This window comes from Carcharhinus amblyrhynchos, chromosome 11 (assembly GCF_965287045.1).
Source record: "Carcharhinus amblyrhynchos chromosome 11, sCarAmb.v2.hapA, whole genome shotgun sequence".
NCBI classification, from domain to species: Eukaryota; Metazoa; Chordata; class Chondrichthyes; order Carcharhiniformes; family Carcharhinidae; genus Carcharhinus; species Carcharhinus amblyrhynchos.
The window spans coordinates 25,637,738-25,663,878 of record NC_137334.1 but is presented as its reverse complement, the minus strand read 5'-3'; the positions used below and the strand labels follow the sequence as shown (position 1 = coordinate 25,663,878).

General features: G+C 51.1%; 1 protein-coding gene across 2 annotated transcripts in view; it reads right to left on the bottom strand.

The window, feature by feature from the left end:
• satb2 (SATB homeobox 2) overlaps positions 1–26,141 on the bottom strand; it is a 243,207-nt gene that overhangs the window by 155,974 nt on the left and 61,092 nt on the right. For both annotated transcript variants that reach the window (XM_080198766.1, XM_080198767.1), the window contains exons 4-5: positions 9,840–9,966; positions 9,329–9,452 (exon numbers count right to left, since the gene is read on the bottom strand). In XM_080198766.1, the coding sequence (XP_080054892.1) occupies positions 9,329–9,452; positions 9,840–9,966 (251 nt within the window). The remainder of the gene's footprint in view (positions 1–9,328; positions 9,453–9,839; positions 9,967–26,141) is intronic.

The following is a 26,141-nucleotide window of genomic DNA, read 5'->3' as shown; positions in this document are numbered from 1 at the left end:
CTAGATAGTCTGATTAATAAATTTGCAGATGATACAAAAATTGGGGCAGTAGTGGATAGTGAGGAAGATTGTCAGAAGGCACAGCAGGATATAAATCCGCTGGAGACCTGAGCCAAAAGATGGCAGTTGAAATTTAACCCAGACAAATTGTGAGGTAGTGCGATTTGGAAGATCTACTGCAGAAGGAAAGTATCCAGTAAATGGTAGAGCCTTAGAAACATTAGCACACAGAAGGATTTAGGCGTGCAAATCCCTGAAGATGGCAACATAGGTGGACAAAATGGTTAAGGTGGCATATGACATGCTGGCCTTCATTGGTCAGGGCGTTGAGTATAAGAATTGGAAAATCATGTTGCTGCTGCCTCAGACTTCGGTTAAGCTGCATTTGGAGTATTGTGTACAATACTGGTCACCATACTACCAGAAAGATGTTGATGAATTGGAAAGTGCAGAAGAAATTTATCAGGAAGTTGTCTCATTTGGAGAATATGGACCGGTGAAGAAAGGTTGAACAAACTTGGATTGTTTTCATTGGAGAGTCAGAGGATGAAGGGGGACCTGACAAAGGCTTACAAGATTATGACAGGCTTGGATAGAGTGGATAATTAGAACTTCTTTCCAGGGTCGAAAGGTCAAATACTCAAGGCACAGGTTGAAAGTAAGAGGGGGAAGTTTAAAGGAGATGTAAGGGGCAGGATTTTCACCCAGAGGGTGGTGAATGCCTGGGACGCACTGGCGGAGGTGATGGAAACAGTTTCTTTAATAATGTTCAAGAGGCATCTGGACACATACATTAATAGGCAAGGAATAGAGAGATATGGGCCACAGAGAAAATATCGGATTAGAGAGACATCTCAGTTGACACAGCCTTGGTGGGCCAGAGGGCTGTACTGTTCTTTGTTCTTTTGCCTGACAGGAGTGAAACCATGATCACCTGGCAAGAGTGTGCTTTGTGGCATCAGATCAAGTCCAACATCAGTTGCCTGTTCTTGTCAACTTGGATCTTGTATGTCTCTCTTGTGGGTACCATGAATTGGTTTCAATTTGAATTGGTTTCAGGAACAAGCAAGGAGATGGCTCAAGGATATGCGCAATGCATTCTGTGTACTGGTTTTGTAATTTTAAGAATGAAGTAAATTTTTTTGCTCAGGGGATGGAAAAATCCAAAGAGCAAAGTGTTACAAGTAATTGGATAAAGTTTTTCAATGTAATCATATGGACGAAAAGGGACTGGTTTAGGTTAGTGGGTCATTGTTTTTTAACTGGTCGGCGCAACATCATGGGCCAAAGGGCCTGCTCTGCGCTGTAATGTTCTATGTTCTATTCACAATAAGAACTGCCAAATACGTTGTTAGACAACAGACATTCTAAAACATGGTTTTGTGTCTGGATAAGTTTGTCAAAATTAGGAGATATGTCCCATGGACAAATATCTCACCACTACCTACCTCATGTCAGGTCTGCACAGATAAGCAACTGTCTGACATTGTCATACTTAGAATCAAACCATTCAGACAATGGTCATAGACTCCTACATCACCATCCTTGAGTAGGTCCTGTCTCACCACAGGACAGACTCACCAGAGATATCTGCACTGTGGTCTACAGTCAGGGGGATAGTCCTCGATGTCCATGAGATTGACTCTGGACCTGGGCAAGGATATTTCCTGCCAATTATCACCTAGTGCTACCTCCCCCTCCATCTCACTTCAGCTGATGAATAAATGCTCCTCTATATTGAACACCACTTGGAAGAAACACTAAGGATGGCAGAGTTGTACTCAACCACATTCCATAACCATATGATCCTGCATGTCCCTCACTCTACCATTATTATCAAGTCTGACGGCCAACCTTGGTTCAATAAAGAGTATCAGAAAACATGCCAAGAGCAGTACTAGGTGTATTAAAAATGAAATGTCAACCTGGTAAAGCAACACAGGACTACATGCGTGCTAAACTATACAAAGTACAGAGTTAAAGTGGTCCCCATGACCAACAAATCAGATGAAGTCAAAGCTCTGGAGTCCTGCCACATCGAATTATGAATGGTGATGGCCAATTTAATGGGATAAGGACGCAATGAACATGCCAGTTCTCGATAATGAGAGTGCAACAGGTCAGTACAAAAGGAGCAGAAGTTCCAAGCAGATGATTCATCTCAGCCTTTGAGGTTCCCAGCATCCTGCCAATTTGATTCACTCTACCCAATATCAAGAAATGGCAGAGCACACTGGACAGGTCAAATGCTGTTGTTCCAAGCAACATCCTGATTGTAGTACTAAAGACTTACATTCCAGAACTAGCCCAAGCTGCTCCAGTACAACTATAACCACTTGCATCTTTGCAACAAAGTGGAAAATTGCCTGGTATGCCCTGTACTTTTAAGTTCAGGACAAATCCAATCCAGCTAGTTCATAGAATCCCTACAGTGCAGAAAGAGGCTATTTGGCCCATTGAGTCTGCACCAACAACAATCCCACCCTGACCCTATTCCCGTAACCCCACACATTTATCCTGCTAATCCCCTGGGTCAATTTAGCATGGCCAATCAACCTAACCCACACATCTTTGGACTGGGGGAGGAAACCAGAGCACCCGAAGGAAACCTGTGCAGACATGGGGAGAATGTGCAGAATCCAGACAGAAGTGACCCAAGGCTAGAATTGATCCCGGGTCCCTGGCACTATGAGGCAGCAGTGCTAACCACTGTGCCACCATACTAAAAGAGAAAATGCTGGAAAATCTCAGCAGGTCTGGCAGCAGCTACAAGGGGAGAAAAGAACTGATGTTGAATCCAAATGACTTACGGATGCTGCCAGACATGCTGAGATTTTCCAGCATCCGCAGTAATTGCTTTATCCTGCCAGTTGCTGCTCCATCAGCAAAGTAATGGAAGATTTTAATTACAATGCTGTAAAGCTCACCAAAGCTCAGGCCCACACAGCTTCAGACCTCATTTAGCAATAAATAGGTGAACCTGCACCTCCCCTCTTAAAGTCGTCACTCTTCTTGATCCCATCCAGATAGAGAAAATACCCAAGGCTCACTGCTCTTTTTAATGATTTATTGTAACATTTATAAAATTACACACATCAGTACTCCCCTTGAAGTTAACTTTGTTGTCATGTTCATCCAATCTCCTTATGTAACTTATTTTCTGAGAAATTTGACCTCTACTGTCTGCTACAGCCTTTTACTTCTGCCTGCACCCCATTTTACTGTTAAACATGTTTCTTAAAACTCCTAGAAAAATCACACTTCTAACAATGATGACCATAAGTCCCTCCCCAAATCTGTGCTTCCTTACATATTGCAACAATCTCATATTCTGATTCATGAATAGTAAATTAACTTATGTTTCAGAAGAGAAGATCCTGCTTATCATATAACTAATTAAAAAGTCCTTTGGAAGCAGCATTTCCAAAGAATGTGGTGTCATATTCAGAAGCAATGGCTGCATAAAGCTCATTAGCCTAGACATTTGGTAGCACAGTGGTTAGCACTGCTGCCTCATAGTGCCAGGGACCTGGGTTCCTGCCTTTGGTGACTGTGTGGAGTTTGCACATTCTCCCCATGTCTGCGTGGATTTCATTCAGGTGCTCCAGTTTCTTCCCATGTTTCAAAGATATGCAGGTTAAGTGAACTGTGTATGCTAACTTGCCCCTCAGTGTCCAAAGATGTGTCAGTTAGTTGGATTGACCATGGTAAATATGTGGGGTTATGGGGATACGGCAGAGGGAAGGGCCTGATGGCATGTTCTTTTGGTACATACTCAATGGGCTGAATGGCCTCTTTCTACACTGAAAGGATTCTATTTACTGTTCTATGGTTTGGCCACTAGAAGTTAATGTTCAAGACAACTCATTTAACTGGATGGACAAATACACATTGTGTGGTTAACTGATTCTTGACTAGTATATTGAAAAATCACTCACTGTTTCTATATCAGATTTTCAAGGTTCCATGGAACAATGGGAGGCAACTTTAGTGAAACTGAAGTCAATGGGAATCAGTGGGAGACCTTCCATTGGTTGGAGTCATATCTAGCACAACGGAAGATGGTAGAAGGCCAACCACCTTGCTGCAGTAGTTCCTCAGGATAGCATCCTAGGCCTAACCATCTTCAGCTGCTTCAATGATATTCCTTCCATCAGAAGGTCATTGATAATGGTAAAGTGTTAATTTGCAACCATTAGGGCGGCACAGGACACAGTGGTTAACACTGCTGCCACACAATGCCAGGGATGTGTGCTCAATTCCTGGCTTGGGTCATAGTCTGCGTGGAATCGGCACGTTCCCCCCATGTCTGCATGGATTTCCTCTTGGCGGTCCGGTTTCCTTCCACAGTCCGAAAGACACGGTGGGTAGGTGAGTTGGCCATGCAAGATTCTCTGAGTGTACCCAAACAGGCGCCAGAGTGTGGTGACTAGGATATTTTCACAGTAACTTCACTGTGATGTTAATGTAAGCCTACTTGTGACCCTAATAAACAAATAAATTCAGGCAATGAAGAATCATAGAATCCCTAGAGTGCAGAAGGAGGCCATTCAGCCCATCAAGCATACACTGACAACGATCCCATCCAGACCCGATCACCATGACCTCACTTATTTATTAACCCCCGGCACTAAGCAGCAAACTAGCATGGCCAAGTCACCAAATTTTCACATCTTTGGACTGTGAGAGGAAACCAGAACACCTGGAGAAAACCCACACAGACACAGGGAGAATGTGCAAATTCTACACTTACAGTCATCCAAAGTTGGAATTGAACCCAGGTCCCTGGCACTGTGAGACAGTGTTGCTAACCACTATGCCACAGTGCTGCTGTTCAGCAAAAGATAGGCCACATTCTGATTTGGGTGGATAAGTGACAAATTATTTGTGCCACACAAGTACCAGATACTGACCATCTCCAACAATAAGGAATCTAACCACCTCTCCTTTACAATCAGGTCACAGGCTCTAGTGCATTACTAACCTCCTGACTCCCCAAAGCCTTTCCACCAACTACAATGCATGAGTCAGAAGTGTGATGGAATATGCTCAATTTGCTTGGATATCAGTGATTGGCAGCCCATTCACCAATTTAAACATTTCCTTCCTGCAATGCAGAAGCACCACTGCAGCAATTCACCAAGGGTTCTTCAGCAGCACCTTCCAAATCCATAACTTGTACCACCTACAAGGACAAGGATACCAAGCACATGGGAACATCATCTACAGTTTCCTCCAAGTCTCCTCCGTCCTGGATTGGAAATGTATTGTTGCTGGTTAAAAATCCTGGAACTCTTTAAAAGTACTGTAGATGTGCCTACACCACACAATCTGCAGCAGTCCAAGAGCTCAGTTCAACACTCGATCACCAAGAGCAATCAGGAATGAGCAATAAATGCTGCCCTTGCCAGTGATGTCCAGAACCCACAGGTGAAAGAAACGATCATAATGTATTCCTTCCGTGATCAATTCCCTCATTCCAAAAAGGTTTGGGGTCTTCAGAGGATCTCAAATAAATTTACAGCAGGCCTCAATCAATGCAAGTTCTAGCTCAGCCTTTTAGGGTGCTGACGGAAAGAATTCCTCAATAGAAACCTGAAACCCACCCCGCCACCCCCCCCAACATATCCTCTTGATTTAGGGAGGCATGCAGAAAATGAAAGAATTTAAAGGGACAATCTAAACAAGACAGAATCTCAGCAGACCCAGCTTATGACCAACATTCCAAATCCCTCCTCACAATATAATGCTCATTCAAATCAATTCTTAAGCACATAAGGCCCTGCAATTCCTGAGTCGAGCAAAGAGCATTGATCCAATTTCAACTTTGAAACTCTTGTGTTAATTAGAAAAATATTAAACAACAGCAAGAGATGATCACTGATTTGCTAATTAACACATGAGTTTCAAAGTTGAAATTGGATCAATGCTGTTTGCCCAATTCAGGAATTGCGGGTGACTTATAAATGGCATTTCCTAATTATTTCTTCACCCAGAATCAATTCAAAGAACAAAGGACAAAGAAATGACAAACTTAAGAATTGATCTGAATGAGCATTATATTGTATTTGGTCTGGGCAGGGAATGGGGCTGGGAGGAGGTGACACTCCTGCAAGAAAGTGGCATCCGTCTCACTGGATGGGTTTTAAATCTGATGCCATTATGATTGAATAATCTGGTGAAATTCAGCCAATGTGGTTTCAATGGCATTATTTCAATGCTGAAGTTAAACCAATCTGTACACTTAAGGTGGATCACCATCTGCCATACATAATGTCTGGACTTCACTGCTTTGGTCATACCTGAAGAATGGGTAACTCTTAGGTGCAGAATTGAAGGAGAACTCAGCATTTTGCTGAGAGATGCAGAAAAAATCTATTTTATAAAAATTCATATGGGGAGGCAAAGGTTTGCACAATAGGCCCCCCGTATTGGGGATGAAACCATAGCATTAGTTCCAAGTACTAATGTGAGCTCTAAGTTCATCTGCCTTACCTATTACACTTCCTGCATTGAAACAAATACACTTAAGACCCTCTTTGATTAGCAACCAAACCCTGTCTGCTCTTTCTCTGAGTCCTACTGGCTCTACTCTCTGGTTCTCCTTCAGTTAATTCACATTTGCTTTGGTTCCCAGTGCCTAGCCAAACTAGTTTAAATCCTCCTTTGTGACACTAGCAAATCTCCCGGCCAGAATATTTATGCCCTTCCAGTTTAGATGCAACCCATCTTTTTTGTACAGGTCCCACCTGCCCCGGAAGAAACGCCAGGGTCCAAACATCTGAGGTCCTCCCTCAGCTGTTTAGCCATATGTTGAGCTGCACTATCTTCCTATTCTTAGCCTCACTGGCAAATGGCACAGGGAGTAATCCTGAGATTACAACCCCAGAGATCCTGCTTTTTAACTTTCTAGTTCAGGACCTCATCACTCTTTCTATCTATGTCATTAGTATCAATATGTACCATGACCTTTGGCTGTTCACCTCCTCTCCTGCCCATTCAGAGACATCCTGGACCCTGGCACCAGGGAGGCAACATACCATCCTAGAGAGACAGAAATGCCTCTCTGCACCCTGAACTAATAGAATCCCCTATAGCTATTGCTCTAGTGTTCATTGTCCCTCCTTGCTTAACAATAGAGCCAGCTGCAGTGCCACTGCTCTGGCTGCTGCTGCTGTTATCTCCTGATAGGCATCCCCCCAACAGTATCCAAAATAGTATGCTTGTTAGAGAGGGGGATGACCACAATGGATTCCTGCACTGACTGCCTGCCCTTCTCGTGGTCACCCACCTTTCTGCCTGCATCTTAGATGTGATCACGTCTCTAAAACTCCTATCTATTCTTTGGGTGGAATTTAATGATCTCTTGCTGGAGGCATTTAATCAGGCAAGAGGGTGGGTGTCCCACCACCTTCCTGATCAAGTCCAGGATGGGATAGCTCCTGGACAGCCTTCCTGCCATTAAGACCCATAATTGGGCAATTAATGCCCACTTGAGGGTTTTATCCTGCCACCACATGCCTTGGGTCCTTAATCCCAGGGAAGACTTCCACTGCTGCCCAGTTAAGGGGCACTTAATGCAACAGGTCTTCCTGAAAAGAAACATGACATGGGTTTCTTACCAAAGCTCCAGGTGGCATGTGAGAACCTCATCATCTGCATTAAATTCCACCCCTTGAGTGCATTTTTCACCAAGTTATAAAACTCTAGCCCTGCCTGATAGCTGGAGATTTCTGATTAAAACACTGCTGCTGAAACAGGCAGAATGAAATGCACATGCCAGATAAATAATGTTGCAACAGCTGCTGTTACAAATATATCAATCCTCTAGACTTATCATTTGTTTTTATACTCAGTTACAGAAGCAGTCCATTTTCAAACACAGCATATCTGGACCATATTCAAGCTTGGGCTGAAAAGTGGCAAGTAGCATTCACATCACACAACTGCCAGGCAATAACCACTCCAGGGAGAATCTAACCATTGCCCCTTGTCATTCAATGGCATTATCATCACTGAATCACCCACTATCAACATCCTAGGGGAGGAATCATTGACCAGAAACTGAACAGGGATCGGCCAGAGTCTAGGAATCCTGTGGCGAGTAACTCATCTCCCGCCTGCCCACAATCTACAAGACAAGGCAGGAATGTGATGGAATATTCTCCACTTGCCTGGATGAATGCAGCTCCAACAACATTCAAGAAGCTCAACACCATCAAGTTAAAAGCAGCCCACTTGATTGGCAACCCATCCACAAACATTCATTCCCTCCGTACACAGTAACAGCAGTTACAAGACACATTGCAGGGAAGTGCCAGCACACCTTAGACAGCATCTTCCAAACCCAGTGCCAATACCATATAGAAAGAGAAGGCAGCAGATACATGTGAATACCACCACCTGGAAGCTTCCCTCCAAGCCTCTCACCATCCTAACTTGGAAATAGAACATAGAACATAGAACATTACAGCGCAGAACAGGCCCTTCGGCCCACGATGTTGCGCCGACCAGTTAAAAAACAATGACCCTCTAACCTAAACCAAACCCTTTCCATCCATAAACCTATCCACGGATCTCTTAAACGCCCCCAAACTAGGCGCATTAATATAAATATATTTATTCTTTCAGTTTCGCTGGGTCAAGATTTGTAACACACTGCAAAACAGCACTGTGGGTGTACATACACCACAAGGACTGCAGAGGTTCAAGATGGCAGCTCACCACCATCTTCTCCAGCACAATTAAGGATGGGCAATTAATGCTGGTTTAGCCAGTGATGCCCACGTTCCATGAATTACTTTTTTGTTCAGAGGATGGTGGCTGAGTGGAATCGGCTGCCGTCGGTGGTGGTGGAGGCGAACTCGGTGGGGTCTTTTAAGAGACTTCTGGATGAGTACATGGGATTTAATGGGATTGAGGGTTATAGATAGGCCTGGTAGGTAGAGATATGATCAGCGCAACTTGTGGGCCGAAGGGCCTGTTTGTGCTGTAGTGTTCTATGTTCTATGTTTAAAAAAATCACTCTATTCATCCATTTAATCACTCCAGCCTTCCGCTCTATCACAGAATATCTCTCTTTTTCTGCTGCTTTTTTACAGACTCTCTGTTCATCTCTAACATCTTCCAATTCTGATGCAACATCAATTTCAAATGTTAGCTCAGTGTCTTTTGCTTCACAGATGCTGCCTGACCTGATAAGTATTTCCAGCATTTTTATTCCACATTTAGTTTCCAATGGGCACTGTATCTTCTGTTGGGATATGAATTAGAAGCATCAATGATTGTGTCTAACAAATATATGGATGGTTTAAAGGGGATAGTCAACCTGGGAGAGAGGGCATTCTTTGGCCAGCGTACTCTGGTTCATCTCTTTGAGCAGCTCCTTCAGTGCATTCCTGACAGTGGCATGATTCCATTGCTCTGCCGGAAGGTCCTCAAACTTTGCGCAGCTGTGAAAAGTAAAACAGAAAGGATTTTTGAAAAGACAACAAATCCTCACCCACACCAAGCTGTTAGCCCAGAGATGCAGAACAAATACTTTTTCCACAGTCTTTCACAATTTACAAAACTTGCCTAAGGCAGTACGAGGCAGACACAAGCTGCCAATTTGCATTATACTTTGTTTTTTAAACCTTTTCATTTTATGTTAGTGAGATTCTCTGCACTCCTGAGCTCATATTAAAACTGCTGCTTCTTTTCTTGTTTGGGAGGGGGATAAAAACCAGGAAAATTAATTGAATTCCAAATTCCCAGAATCTCTGTATCTTTGTAAAATAATTTCACATTGTACCATTGATCGTGGCAAATGACATGACAGATGTTCAGAAAGCACCCACCTTTGTAATTGGATTTTCAGTGTCACAACATGATGGACATCTTGTAACATGTCAGCTACTGTTGCATCTGGTGCTTCAGTGAGATAGTTCAGGGGCAGAGGACTCCACTTCCCAACCTTGATCATCCCTGCATTGATTTATAACAAACTTCTTTAAAAGGTTAGCAAAATATGTTTTGCTGCACAAAGGAATGATAATAGAAAAGACTTTAACCATCTACTTTCTATTCCTGATAGAAAAGCTTCATAGTAGTTATACATTCCTGTTTCAACAATTCTTCCTCAGTCATACCAGATAGATAAATATTCTCGACAAGCAGCTCAACAAAAACACTGCCATTTTGCTATGCTTGTTAAATTCCCTTTAATTTAACACTCTGAATAGTAAAATTACTGAGAATAATTTGACCTTTTCTAAACTTCAGAGTCATGGACAAATAGGCATTAAATCCAAAAGGTCATCGGTCCATATTCAACTTGGAAGGGTGATATAAATGCAGCAAGCAGCACAGCATTGCAAGCTGAGTCCCCTGGGAAATGACCTAGGTGCCAGAAGGGGGACCCAGGGATCCTTGGATCATCTTATTTCCATCTACCCAACTATCCATCACTAACATTAAGCACAGCATCTCAAGGCTTCTCTGTTCTATATTGTCATGTTTCTATATACTTTTTAATCATGAACACTTACTGCAAATATGAACACATTTTACTGCAATCGCATTCCTTTACTTGGACAATTGATGCAATTTTGTATATTAGATCAAAATGTTTCTGGAGGTCTATCCATATTTGCAAGTGCCATGGAAGTGTGTCAATACTATGAGGTGCCTAAGATTGTGTTAATATTTATAGCAGTACCTAGGAGCGCACCAATACCTGTCAAGATACAGGTTGCACCCGTACTTGTAAGGATACGGATTGCATTAATACCCGTCACGGTATATAGAGCAGATGGTAACAAAGTGGAAATGTCACTGGATTAATGATTCAGATGCCCACGCCAATGATCTGGGCACATGAGTTTAAACCCCACCACGGCAGCTGATAAAATATGAATCCAATTAATAAATCTGGAATATAAAGTTTCACATCAGTGATGATTGCCATGACAACTATTCTTGATCAATGTTACAAATCAATCTGGTTCACCAATATCCTGATTTGATTGATTATTGCCACATGTGTTAGAATATAGCGGAAAGTATTGTTTCTTGCATGCTATACAGACAAAACATACCATTCATAGAGAAGGAAACGAGAGTGCAGAATGTAGTTACAGTCATAGTTAGGGTTTAGAGAAATAGCAACTTAATGCAAGGTAGGTCCATTCAAATGTCTGACGGCAGCAGGGAAGAAGCTGTTCTTGAGTCAGTTGGTACATGACCTTAGATATTTGTATCTTTTTCCTGACGGAAGGTAGAAGAGAGAATGTCCGGGGTGTGTGGAGTCCTTAATTATGCTGGCTGATTTGCCAAGGCAGTGGGAAGTGTAGATAGAGTCAATGGATTGGAGGCTGATTTGCGTGATGGATTGAGCTACATTCACGACCTTTTGTAGTTCCTTGTGGTCTTGGGCAGAGCAGCAGCCCTACCAAGTTGTGATACAACCAGCTTTCTGTGGTGCATCTGTAAAAGTTGGTGAGATTTGTAGCTGACATGCCAAATTTCCTTAGTCTTCTGAAAAAGTAGAGGCATTGGTGGACTTTGTTAACTATACTGCTGGCATGGGGATAACCAGGACAGGTTGTTGGTGACCTGGACACCGAAAAACTTGGAACTCTCGACCCTTTCTACTTCATCCCTGTTGATGTAGACAGGGGCATGTTCTCCTCTACACTTCCTAAAGTCGATGACAATCTCCTTCATTTTGTTGACATTGAGGGAGAGATTATTGTTACTGCACCAGTTCACCAGATTCTCTATCTCATTCCTGTACTCTGTCTCATCATTGTTTGAGATCTGTCCCACTACGGTGGTGTTGTCAGCTTGAAAATTGATTTGGAGAGGAATTTGGCCACAGGGATATAAGGAGTATAGTAGGGTGCTGAGAACACAGCCTTGTGGGGCACCGGTGTTGAGGATGATCGTGGAGGTGTTGTTAGCTGTCCTTACTGATTGTGATCTATAAGTTAGGAAGTTTCGGATCCAGTTGCTGAGGGAGGAGCCGAGGCCCAGGCCACGGAGTCTGGAGATGAGTTTTGTGGGAATAATAGTGCTGAAGGCTGTGCTATTGAGAATAAATAACAGTCTGACATAGGTGCCTTTGTCCGTGGGTTGAGTGCATGGCCAGGGAGATGGGGTCTGCTGTGGACCTGTTGCGGCGGTAGGTAAACTGTACTGGATCCAGATAGTCCGGGAGGCTGGAATTGATTCATGCCATGACTAACCTTTTGATGGATGTCAGAGCTACTGGCCGATAGTCATTAAGACTTGTTGCTTGGTTTTTCTTAGGTATCGGGATAATGGTCATCTTCTTGAAGCAGATAGGGATCTCAGATTGTTGTAAAGAGAGGTTGAAGATATCTGCAAATAACCCCGCCAGCTGACCCGCACAGAATCTGAGTGCTCGTCTGGGTACCTCATCTGGGCCAGTTGCTTTCCGTGGGTTGACCTTCGAGAAGACTGCTCTGACATCTGCAAAGGTAACCCTAGATACAAGTTCATCCAGGGCTTCCAGGGTGGAAGGCATGCTCTTGCAGACCTCTTGCTCAAAACAGACATAGAATAAAATTGAGCTCATTAGGGAGGGTGCGTTGGAGCAGGCGAGTTTAAATGCCTTCATATTGTAGCCTGTCATGTCTTGCAGACCTTGCCATAGTCGGCAGGGATCTGTGTGGTTAACCTGAGACTCTAGCCTGGTCCGGTACTGTCTTTTGGCATCTTTGGTGAATCTCCTTAGATCGTATCGGCTTTCTCGTATAGGTCAGGGGTGCCTGACATGAGCACCTCACCCCTAGACCTCAGCAAGCAGTGGTTCTGGTTGGGGAACACGCGGTTGAGAAGGAAATCTGCTCTCTTTAGCTGGCCTGGCTTACATGTGACAAGTCTGCAATAATGTGATTGGCCCTTAACCAGCCCTCTGAAATGGCCTAGTCACTCAATTCAAGGACAATTAGCGAGGGGCGATAAATGCTAGTCCAGCTAGTGAACGCCCACATCCCATAAAGAATCAAGTAAAAAAGGTGCATTAGCAGAATCTGCAGCCTGCACATGAGGTATATATCAAAAAGTAAGTCCATGTACTGTCCCCATCATTCAGTTAGTCTGCTAGCAATTTGCCCACTATAACCAGTGGATGGGGAAGCAGGAGCCAGCCATGCGACTGGCACATCTGTCCTCCAATGGGAAAACAGTCAACCAAGTCCAGATATACAATTCCAAACTGCAATTCCATGTTCTTCCCTTTCCTGAAGCAAGTACCACCATTTCAATAAATGACTGGTTCTACAGCCTGTCTCAGAAGTTGTGGAGATGCCAGCGTAGGACTGGGGTAAACACAGTAAGAAGTCTCACAACAGGTTAAAGTCCAACAGGTTTATTTGGTAGCACAGGCCACTAGCTTTCGGAGCGCAGGCTGCCCCTTTGTCAGGTCAGTGGGAGTTCTAATCACAAACAGGGTATATAAAGACACAAACTCAATTTACAAAATAATGGTTGGAATGCGAATCTTTACAGCTAATCAAGTCTTAAAGGTACAGACAATGTGAGTGGAGAGAGCGTTAAGCACAAGTTAAAGAAATGCGTATTGTCTCCAAACAGGACAGTTAGTGAGATTTTGCAAGTCCAGGCAAACAATGGCCGAGTTGCAAGAGTATGTACCATGTACCTGGTGGATGGTGTTCTCACGTGAGATGATGGCGTCTATGTTGATGATCTGGCATGTCTTGCAGAGGTTGCTGTGGCAGAGTTGTGTGGTATCGTGGTCACTGTTCTCCTGAAGGCTGGGTAGTTTGCTGCGGACAGTGGTCTGTTTGAGGTTGTGTGGCTGTTTGAAGGTAAGATGTGGGGCATGGGAATGACCTTGGCGAAATGTTCATCATCATCAATGACATGTTGAAGGCTCCAGAAGAGATTTCATAGCTTCTCCGCTCCAGGGAAGTACTGGACGACGAAGGGTACTCTGTCCGCCATGTCCCGTGTTTGTATTCTGAGGCGGTCGGTGCGGTTTTTCTCTATGGCACATTGGAACTGTTGATCGATGAGTCGAGCACCATATCCTGTTCTTATGATGGCATCTTTCAGTGTCTGTTGCAATCCTCCTCATCTGAGCAGATCCTGTGTATACAGAGGGTTTGTCCGTTGGGGATGGCTTCTTTAACGTGTTTAGGGTGGAAGCTGGAGAAGTGGAGCATTGTGAGGATATCTGTGGGCTTGCGGTACAATGAAGTGCTGAGGAGACCATCCTTAATGGAGATGCATGTGTCCAGGATGCAACCAATTCTGGAGAGTATCCATGGTGAGTCTGATGGTGGGATGGAACTTGTTGATGTCATCATATAGTTCTTTCAGTGATTGCTCACCATGAGTCCAAAGGAAGAAAATGTCATCAATGTGTCTAGTGTATAGCATCAGTTGAATATCCTATGTGATGAAGAAGTCTTGCTCGAACCTGAGCATGAAGATGTTGGCATATTGAGATGCAAATTTGGTCCCCATGGCTGTTCATCCACCAGGTACATGGTACATATTCTTACAACTCAGCCAACATTGTCTACCTGATACGCTGCAGGAAAGGATGTCTCAAGGCATGGTACATTGGGGAGACCATGCAGACGCTACAACAATGAATGAATGAACACCGCTTGACAATCACCAGGCAAGACTGCTCTCTTCCTGTTGGGGAACACTTCAGCCATCACAGGCATTCGGCCTCTGATCTTCGGGTAAGCGTTCTCCAAGGCGGCCTTCATGACACATGACAGTGCACAGTCGCTGAGCAGAGACTAATAGCCAAGTTCCGCACACATGAGGACAGTCTCAACCAGGATCTTGGGTTCATGTCACACTATCTGTAACCCCCATGACTTGCCTGGACTTGCCAAATCTCACTAACTGTCCTGTCTGGAGACAATACACATCTCTTTAACTTGTGCTTAACCCTCTCTCCACTCACCTTGCCTGTATCTTTAAGATTTGATTAGTTGTAAAGAATCACATTCCAATCATTATTCTGTAAATTGAGATTGAGTCTTTATATGCCCTGTTTGTGATTAGAACTCCCACTCACCTGATGAAGGGGCAGCCAGCGCTCCAAAAGCTAGTGGCTTTTGCTACCAAATAAACCTGTTGGACTTTAACCTGGTGATGTGAAACTTCAGAATTTGGGGTGCAGATCTTTATCTGCAGACCTTCAGCCCAACTCCAGGCTTCAGTTATGCAACCATAGGGACATTTTACTGAAGTAGAGTTATTCTACTGCATGGAAATGCATGCAGACAATTTTAATCAATTTTAATCAAGCCAAATGGGAGAGATCGGTAGTGGCAGGCTAAGAAAGGAAAGCTGCATGATGAACTCCCAAAGGAACTCCCGAGATTCTTTGTGCATTATATAATGTACATGTATCGGTGACTTTAATGGATAAGGGCCATTTGTCCAATATGGGCATGATAATTGAGGATTGTATGGATATTTTCAATGGACCAGGTATCAGAGGGCTTACATGCCAACCAGAGTTTGTAGCATCAATGGGACATCAGCTAATTCGCAAGAAGCTGGCAAGCATCCTGCCCCCCTGTGTAATGGGGCAAATCACTAAAGATTAAGAAAATAATACTCTTCCTCAAAATCCCAGGCACTCTGGAACAGACCTCACTTCAGGGCCCACGTTCACCCATTTAGAGGTTGGTACTGCTATCCCCCTGGAGATACCAACTTCCATTTATATTCCAACTCCTCCTTGAGCTACCTCTTGCACAGGGAGCCCCTATCACTGATTCTGCCCCCTGGTGATGATTATTTGTAGTGGGAAGACAAGGCAAATGGAATCACTCAGAAATGGCAGAGATCTTATACAACAGGGTTTGCACCAGTATCCAGAGCCACTATGGAGTTGAATTGTTGAATTGAAATATTTATCGCCACAATAATCCTAACTAACCACAGTGTGCATTCATTCACAAGTAAAACTGAATCATTATTACTTACACATCTGTCCAAGATTCCAGGGTAAGTGGGTTGAGGCTGGGACAAATTATTAATTTTTATTTTGAACAGCTTCAGGAATGATAAAGGTGAGTCAGTATGCAATGAAGAGACGCACCCACAAATGAACCTGTCCTTTCCTCGTTTAGATGTTAATCAATCTGTGCATTTCAGACATATTCTGTTTTCAAAGCATCAATAATGTGAGACCCGATATTATTGGTGGTTACAGTAACGAATGAAGCCAAACAGCTTTGTATTTTATTCCTCTGCCCACACCTTTGAGTGGGCTATTAATTATGACTCATGGCCACCTTTAAGATGGAAAGGGGTGGATTTAATACAGATGAATGAAATATATGTCCACTATTATCACCACAGTATGCTGGAGTTAATATTGTTCTTCTGATCCTGTCAAAACGTATTTTTTCTCATACTGAGGATCTCCTAGTCTGTGTTTCCTTCTCCACTTTCTTTCATATTTCCTCTCTTGCCCTCTCCAAGTTCAACTCATGTCTGAAACCCGCTCTCTTGACTACTCACACTAAACTATTAACTACCCAGCTTCATTTTCTGACTTCCATGTCACATTCTATCATTAGTGGCTCTCTCTTCTGTCTGCCCCTCTCCCCTTCAAATCAGCTGTCATCATCTCACTCTTCAAAAGACCATCTCTTGACCCCTCCATCCCTGCAAACTACCACCCTATTTCCAATTCCCTCCCTCTCCAAAGTCCATGAACTTGTTGTCACTTCCCAAAATCATACCTAACTTTCTGGGAATTCCATGTTTCAGTGCCTTCTGTCAGGAGTCTGTTCCTTCCAGAGTGCAAAGTCTGGTCTCAGCAAATGTAACTGTGATAAAGACAGGTTTGCCTCCTCACCCTTGTCAAGCAATCTACGGTCTTTGACACAGTTGGCCACATGATTCTCCTCCGAAGCATTTCTACAATTGTCTAACAGCATGGGATTGCTCTCACCTGGTTCCATCCTGATCTAATCGTAGTCAAATAATCAGTGCAATAGTTCTCTCCCCATTTTTGCACCGTGTCGCCAAGAACTTATCCATGACCCTCTGCTATTTCTCATCTCGATGCTGCCCCTGAGGTGACAGCATCTGAAAACACAACTCCAGGTTTCCATGTATACATTGATGACACCCAGCTCAAACTCACCACCATCTCTTAACCCCTCAACTGTCTTGAACTTGTCAGACTGTTCATCTGGGTGCCACAATGCATTGCATTGCTGCCTCAAAGCACCAAGGAGCTGGATTTAATACCGGCCTCGGATCATTGCCTGTATGGAGTTTGCATGTTCTCCCTGTGTCGGCGTGGGTTTTCTCTGGTACTTTGGATTCCTCCTACAGTTCAAAGATGTGCAGGATAGGTGGACTGGCATGATAAATGGGATTAGGGGGATGGGGCTGAAGGGAGGACCCGGTTGGGATGTTCTTTGAGAGAGTCAGTGCAGACTCGATGGGCCAAATAGTCTCTTTCTGCAACATGTCAATTTAATGGTTCTAAAAGCTTACTTCTTCCACTTAAATATTGGGAAGGGTGAAGCCATTGTCTTTGAGGTACTCCGACTACCCACAAACACGCACACACACACCCACACACACACCCGCACCCCCACCCTCACACACACACCCGCACCCCCACCCTCACACACACACCCACACCCCCACCCTCACACACACACCCGCACCCCCACCCTCACACACACACCCGCACCCCCACCCTCACACACACACCCACACCCCCACCCTCACACACACACTCACACCCCCACCCTCACACACACACCCGCACCCCCACCCTCACACACACACCCGCACCCCCACCCTCACACACACACCCGCACCCCCACCCTCACACACACACCCACAACCCCACCCTCACACACACACCCACACCCCCACCCTCACACACACACTCGCACCCCACCCTCACACACACACCCGCACCCCCACCCTCACACACACACCCACACCCCCACCCTCACACACACACCCGCACCCCCACCCTCACACACACACCCGCACCCCCACCCTCACACACACACCCCCACCCTCACACACACACACACACCCCCACCCTCACACACACACTCGCACCCCCACCCTCACACACACACACACACTCACACCCCCACCCTCACACACACACACACACCCCCACCCTCACACACACACTCGCACCCCGCACCCCCACCCTCACACACACACCCCCACCCTCACACACACACCCGCACCCCCACCCTCACACACACACTCACACCCCCACCCTCACACACACACCCCCACCCTCACACACACACCCGCACCCCCACCCTCACACACACACTCACACCCCCACCCTCACACACACACCCACACCCCCACCCTCACACACACACACACACCCCCACCCTCACACACACACTCACACCCCCACCCTCACACACACACCCGCACCCTCACACACACACACACACCCCCACCCTCACACACACACCCGCACCCCGCACCCCCACCCTCACACACACACCCACACCCCACCCTCACACACACACCCCCACCCCCACCCTCACACACACACCCACACCCCACCCTCACACACACACCCCCACCCCCACCCTCACACACACACCCGCACCCCCACCCTCACACACACACCCACACCCCCACCCTCACACACACACCCGCACCCCCACCCTCACACACACACTCACACCCCCACCCTCACACACACACCCGCACCCCCACCCTCACACACACACCCACACCCCCACCCTCACACACACACCCGCACCCCCACCCTCACACACACACCCGCACCCCCACCCTCACACACACACCCGCACCCCCACCCTCACACACACACCCACACCCCCACCCTCACACACACACCCGCACCCCCACCCTCACACACACACCCCCACCCCCACCCTCACACACACACCCGCACCCCCACCCTCACACACACACCCGCACCCCGCACCCCCACCCTCACACACACACTCACACCCCCACCCTCACACACACACCCACACCCCCACCCTCACACACACACTCACACCCCCACCCTCACACACACACCCACACCCCCACCCTCACACACACACTCGCACCCCCACCCTCACACACACACCCGCACCCCCACCCTCACACACACACTCGCACCCCCACCCTCACACACACACTCACACCCCCACCCTCACACACACACCCGCACCCCCACCCTCACACACACACCCGCACCCCCACCCTCACACACACACCCGCACCCCCACCCTCACACACACACCCACACCCCCACCCTCACACACACACTCACACCCCCACCCTCACACACACACCCGCACCCCCACCCTCACACACACACCCACACCCCCACCCTCACACACACACTCACACCCCCACCCTCACACCCCCACCCGCACCCCCACCCTCACACACACACTCACACCCCCACCCTCACACACACACCCACACCCCCACCCTCACACACACACTCGCACCCCCACCCTCACACACACACCCGCACCCCCACCCTCACACACACACCCACACCCCCACCCTCACACACACACTCACACCCCCACCCTCACACACACACCCGCACCCCCACCCTCACACACACACTCGCACCCCCACCCTCACACACACACCCGCACCCCCACCCTCACACACACACTCGCACCCCCACCCTCACACACACACTCGCACCCCCACCCTCACACACACACCCACACCCCCACCCTCACACACAAACCCGCACCCCCACCCTCACACACACACTCGCCCCCCCACCCTCACACACACACTCACACCCCCACCCTCACACACACACCCGCACCCCCACCCTCACACACACACTCGCCCCCCGCACCCTCACACACACACCCCCACCCTCACACACACACTCACACCCCCACCCTCACACACACACCCGCACCCCCACCCTCACACACACACCCGCACCCCCACCCTCACACACACACCCCCACCCTCACACACACACTCGCACCCCCACCCTCACACACACACCCACACCCCCACCCTCACACACACACCCACACCCCCACCCTCACACACACACCCGCACCCCCACCCTCACACACACACACACACACCCCCACCCTCACACACACACCCGCACCCCCACCCTCACACACACACTCGCACCCCCACCCTCACACACACACCCGCACCCCCACCCTCACACACACACCATCACCCCCACCCTCACACACACACCCCCACCCCCACCCTCACACACACACTCGCACCCCCACCCTCACACACACACCCGCACCCCCACCCTCACACACACACCCGCACCCCCACCCTCACACACACACTCACACCCCCACCCTCACACACACACCCACACCCCCACCCTCACACACACACCCGCACCCCCACCCTCACACACACACCCGCACCCCCACCCTCACACACACACCCGCACCCCCACCCTCACACACACACCCGCACCCCCACCCTCACACCCACACCCCCACCCTCACACACACAGTCACACCCCCACCCTCACACACACACTCACACCCCCACCCTCACACACACACTCGCACCCCCACCCTCACACACACACTCGCACCCCCACCCTCACACACACCCCCACCCCCACCCTCACACACACACTCGCACCCCCACCCTCACACACACACCCCCACCCCCACCTCACACACACACTCACACCCCCACCCTCACACACACACCCGCACCCCCACCCTCACACACACACCCGCACCCCCACCCTCACACACACACCCGCACCCCCACCCTCACACACACACTCACAGCCCCACCCTCACACACACACTCACACCCCCACCCTCACACACACACTCACACCCCCACCCTCACACACACACTCGCACCCCCACCCTCACACACACACCCGCACCCCCACCCTCACACACACACTCACACCCCCACCCTCACACACACACTCACACCCCCACCCTCACACACACACTCGCACCCCCACCCTCACACACACACCCACACCCCCACCCTCACACACACACCCCCACCCTCACACTCACACCCCCACCCTCACACACACACTCACACCCCCACCCTCACACACACACCCGCACCCCCACCCTCACACACACACCCGCACCCCCACCCTCACACACACACTCGCACCCCCACCCTCACACACACACCCGCACCCCCACCCTCACCCACACACCCCCACCCTCACACACACACTCGCACCCCCACCCTCACACACACACCCGCACCCCCACCCTCACACACACACCCCCACCCTCACACACACACCCGCACCCCCACCCTCACACACACACTCGCACCCCCACCCTCACACACACACCCGCACCCCCACCCTCACACACACACCCCCACCCTCACACACACACTCGCACCCCCACCCTCACACACACACCCGCACCCCCACCCTCACACACACACTCACACCCCCACCCTCACACACACACTCGCACCCCCACCCTCACACACACACCCCCACCCCCACCCTCACACACACACCCCCACCCCCACCCTCACACCCGCACCCCCACCCTCACACACACACTCACACCCCCACCCTCACACACACACTCACACCCCCACCCTCACACACACACCCCCACCCCCACCCTTACACACACACCCCCACCCTCACACACACACTCACACCCCCACCCTCACACACACACCCCCACCCCCACCCTCACACACACACCCGCACCCCCACCCTCACACACACACCCGCACCCCCACCCTCACACACACACCCCCACCCTCACACACACACACACACCCCCACCCTCACACACACACTCGCACCCCCACCCTCACACACACACACACACTCACACCCCCACCCTCACACACACACACACACCCCCACCCTCACACACACACTCGCACCCCGCACCCCCACCCTCACACACACACCCCCACCCTCACACACACACCCGCACCCCCACCCTCACACACACACTCACACCCCCACCCTCACACACACACCCCCACCCTCACACACACACCCGCACCCCCACCCTCACACACACACTCACACCCCCACCCTCACACACACACCCACACCCCCACCCTCACACACACACACACACCCCCACCCTCACACACACACTCACACCCCCACCCTCACACACACACCCGCACCCTCACACACACACACACACCCCCACCCTCACACACACACCCGCACCCCGCACCCCCACCCTCACACACACACCCACACCCCACCCTCACACACACACCCCCACCCCCACCCTCACACACACACCCACACCCCCACCCTCACACACACACCCGCACCCCCACCCTCACACACACACCCACACCCCCACCCTCACACACACACCCGCACCCCCACCCTCACACACACACCCGCACCCCCACCCTCACACACACACCCACACCCCCACCCTCACACACACACCCGCACCCCCACCCTCACACACACACCCGCACCCCCACCCTCACACACACACCCGCACCCCCACCCTCACACACACACCCACACCCCCACCCTCACACACACACCCGCACCCCCACCCTCACACACACACCCCCACCCCCACCCTCACACACACACCCGCACCCCCACCCTCACACACACACCCGCACCCCGCACCCCCACCCTCACACACACACTCACACCCCCACCCTCACACACACACCCACACCCCCACCCTCACACACACACTCACACCCCCACCCTCACACACACACCCACACCCCCACCCTCACACACACACTCGCACCCCCACCCTCACACACACACCCGCACCCCCACCCTCACACACACACTCGCACCCCCACCCTCACACACACACTCACACCCCCACCCTCACACACACACCCGCACCCCCACCCTCACACACACACCCGCACCCCCACCCTCACACACACACCCGCACCCCCACCCTCACACACACACCCACACCCCCACCCTCACACACACACTCACACCCCCACCCTCACACACACACCCGCACCCCCACCCTCACACACACACCCACACCCCCACCCTCACACACACACTCACACCCCCACCCTCACACCCCCACCCGCACCCCCACCCTCACACACACACTCACACCCCCACCCTCACACACACACCCACACCCCCACCCTCACACACACACTCGCACCCCCACCCTCACACACACACCCGCACCCCCACCCTCACACACACACCCACACCCCCACCCTCACACACACACTCACACCCCCACCCTCACACACACACCCGCACCCCCACCCTCACACACACACTCGCACCCCCACCCTCACACACACACCCGCACCCCCACCCTCACACACACACTCGCACCCCCACCCTCACACACATCCTCGCACCCCCACCCTCACACACACACCCACACCCCCACCCTCACACACAAACCCGCACCCCCACCCTCACACACACACTCGCCCCCCCACCCTCACACACACACTCACACCCCCACCCTCACACACACACCCGCACCCCCACCCTCACACACACACTCGCCCCCCGCACCCTCACACACACACCCCCACCCTCACACACACACTCACACCCCCACCCTCACACACACACCCGCACCCCCACCCTCACACACACACCCGCACCCCCACCCTCACACACACACCCCCACCCTCACACACACACTCGCACCCCCACCCTCACACACACACCCACACCCCCACCCTCACACACACACCCACACCCCCACCCTCACACACACACCCGCACCCCCACCCTCACACACACACACACACACACCCCACCCTCACACACACACCCGCACCCCCACCCTCACACACACACTCGCACCCCCACCCTCACACACACACCCGCACCCCCACCCTCACACACACACCATCACCCCCACCCTCACACACACACCCCCACCCCCACCCTCACACACACACTCGCACCCCCACCCTCACACACACACCCGCACCCCCACCCTCACACACACACCCGCACCCCCACCCTCACACACACACTCACACCCCCACCCTCACACACACACCCACACCCCCACCCTCACACACACACCCGCACCCCCACCCTCACACACACACCCGCACCCCCACCCTCACACACACACCCGCACCCCCACCCTCACACACACACCCGCACCCCCACCCTCACACCCACACCCCCACCCTCACACACACAGTCACACCCCCACCCTCACACACACACTCACACCCCCACCCTCACACACACACTCGCACCCCCACCCTCACACACACACTCGCACCCCCACCCTCACACACACACCCCCACCCCCACCCTCACACACACACTCGCACCCCCACCCTCACACACACACCCCCACCCCCACCTCACACACACACTCACACCCCCACCCTCACACACACACCCGCACCCCCACCCTCACACACACACCCGCACCCCCACCCTCACACACACACCCGCACCCCCACCCTCACACACACACTCACAGCCCCACCCTCACACACACACTCACACCCCCACCCTCACACACACACTCACACCCCCACCCTCACACACACACTCGCACCCCCACCCTCACACACACACCCGCACCCCCACCCTCACACACACACTCACACCCCCACCCTCACACACACACTCACACCCCCACCCTCACACACACACTCAACCCCCACCCTCACACACACACTCGCACCCCCACCCTCACACACACACCCACACCCCCACCCTCACACACACACCCCCACCCTCACACTCACACCCCCACCCTCACACACACACTCACACCCCCACCCTCACACACACACCCGCACCCCCACCCTCACACACACACCCGCACCCCCACCCTCACACACACACTCGCACCCCCACCCTCACACACACACCCGCACCCCCACCCTCACCCACACACCCCCACCCTCACACACACACTCGCACCCCCACCCTCACACACACACCCGCACCCCCACCCTCACACACACACCCCCACCCTCACACACACACCCGCACCCCCACCCTCACACACACACTCGCACCCCCACCCTCACACACACACCCGCACCCCCACCCTCACACACACACCCCCACCCTCACACACACACTCGCACCCCCACCCTCACACACACACCCTCACCCCCACCCTCACACACACACTCACACCCCCACCCTCACACACACACGCACCCCCACCCTCACACACACACCCCCACCCCCACCCTCACACACACACCCCCACCCCCACCCTCACACCCGCACCCCCACCCTCACACACACACTCACACCCCCACCCTCACACACACACTCACACCCCCACCCTCACACACACACCCCCACCCCCACCCTTACACACACACCCCCACCCTCACACACACACTCACACCCCCACCCTCACACACACACCCCCACCCCCACCCTCACACACACACCCCCACCCTCACACACACACTCACACCCCCACCCTCACACACACACCCGCACCCCCACCCTCACACACACACTCGCACCCCCACCCTCACACACACCCCCACCCCCACCCTCACACACACACCCGCACACCCACCCTCACACACACCCGCACCCCCACCCTCACACACACACCCGCACCCCCACCCTCACACACACACCCGCACCCCCACCCTCACACACACACCGCACCCCCACCCTCACACACACACTCGCACCCCACCCTCACACACACACCCACACCCACACCTCACACACACCCCCCACCCCCACCCTCACACACACACCCCCACCCTCACACACACACTCGCACCCCCACCCTCACACACACACCCCCACCCCCACCCTCACACACACCCCCACCCTCACACACACACTCACACCCCCACCCTCACACACACACCCCACCCCCACCCTCACACACACACCCCCACCCCCACCCTCACACACACACCCCCACCCTCACACACACACTCACACCCCCACCCTCACACACACACCCCCACCCCCACCCTCACACACACACTCGCACACCCACCCTCACACACACACTCGCACCCCGCACCCACCCTCACACACACACCCCCACCCTCACACACACACCCGCACCCCCACCCTCACACACACACTCACACCCCCACCCTCACACACACACTCGCACCCCACCCTCACACACACACTCGCACCCCACCCTCACACACACACTCAC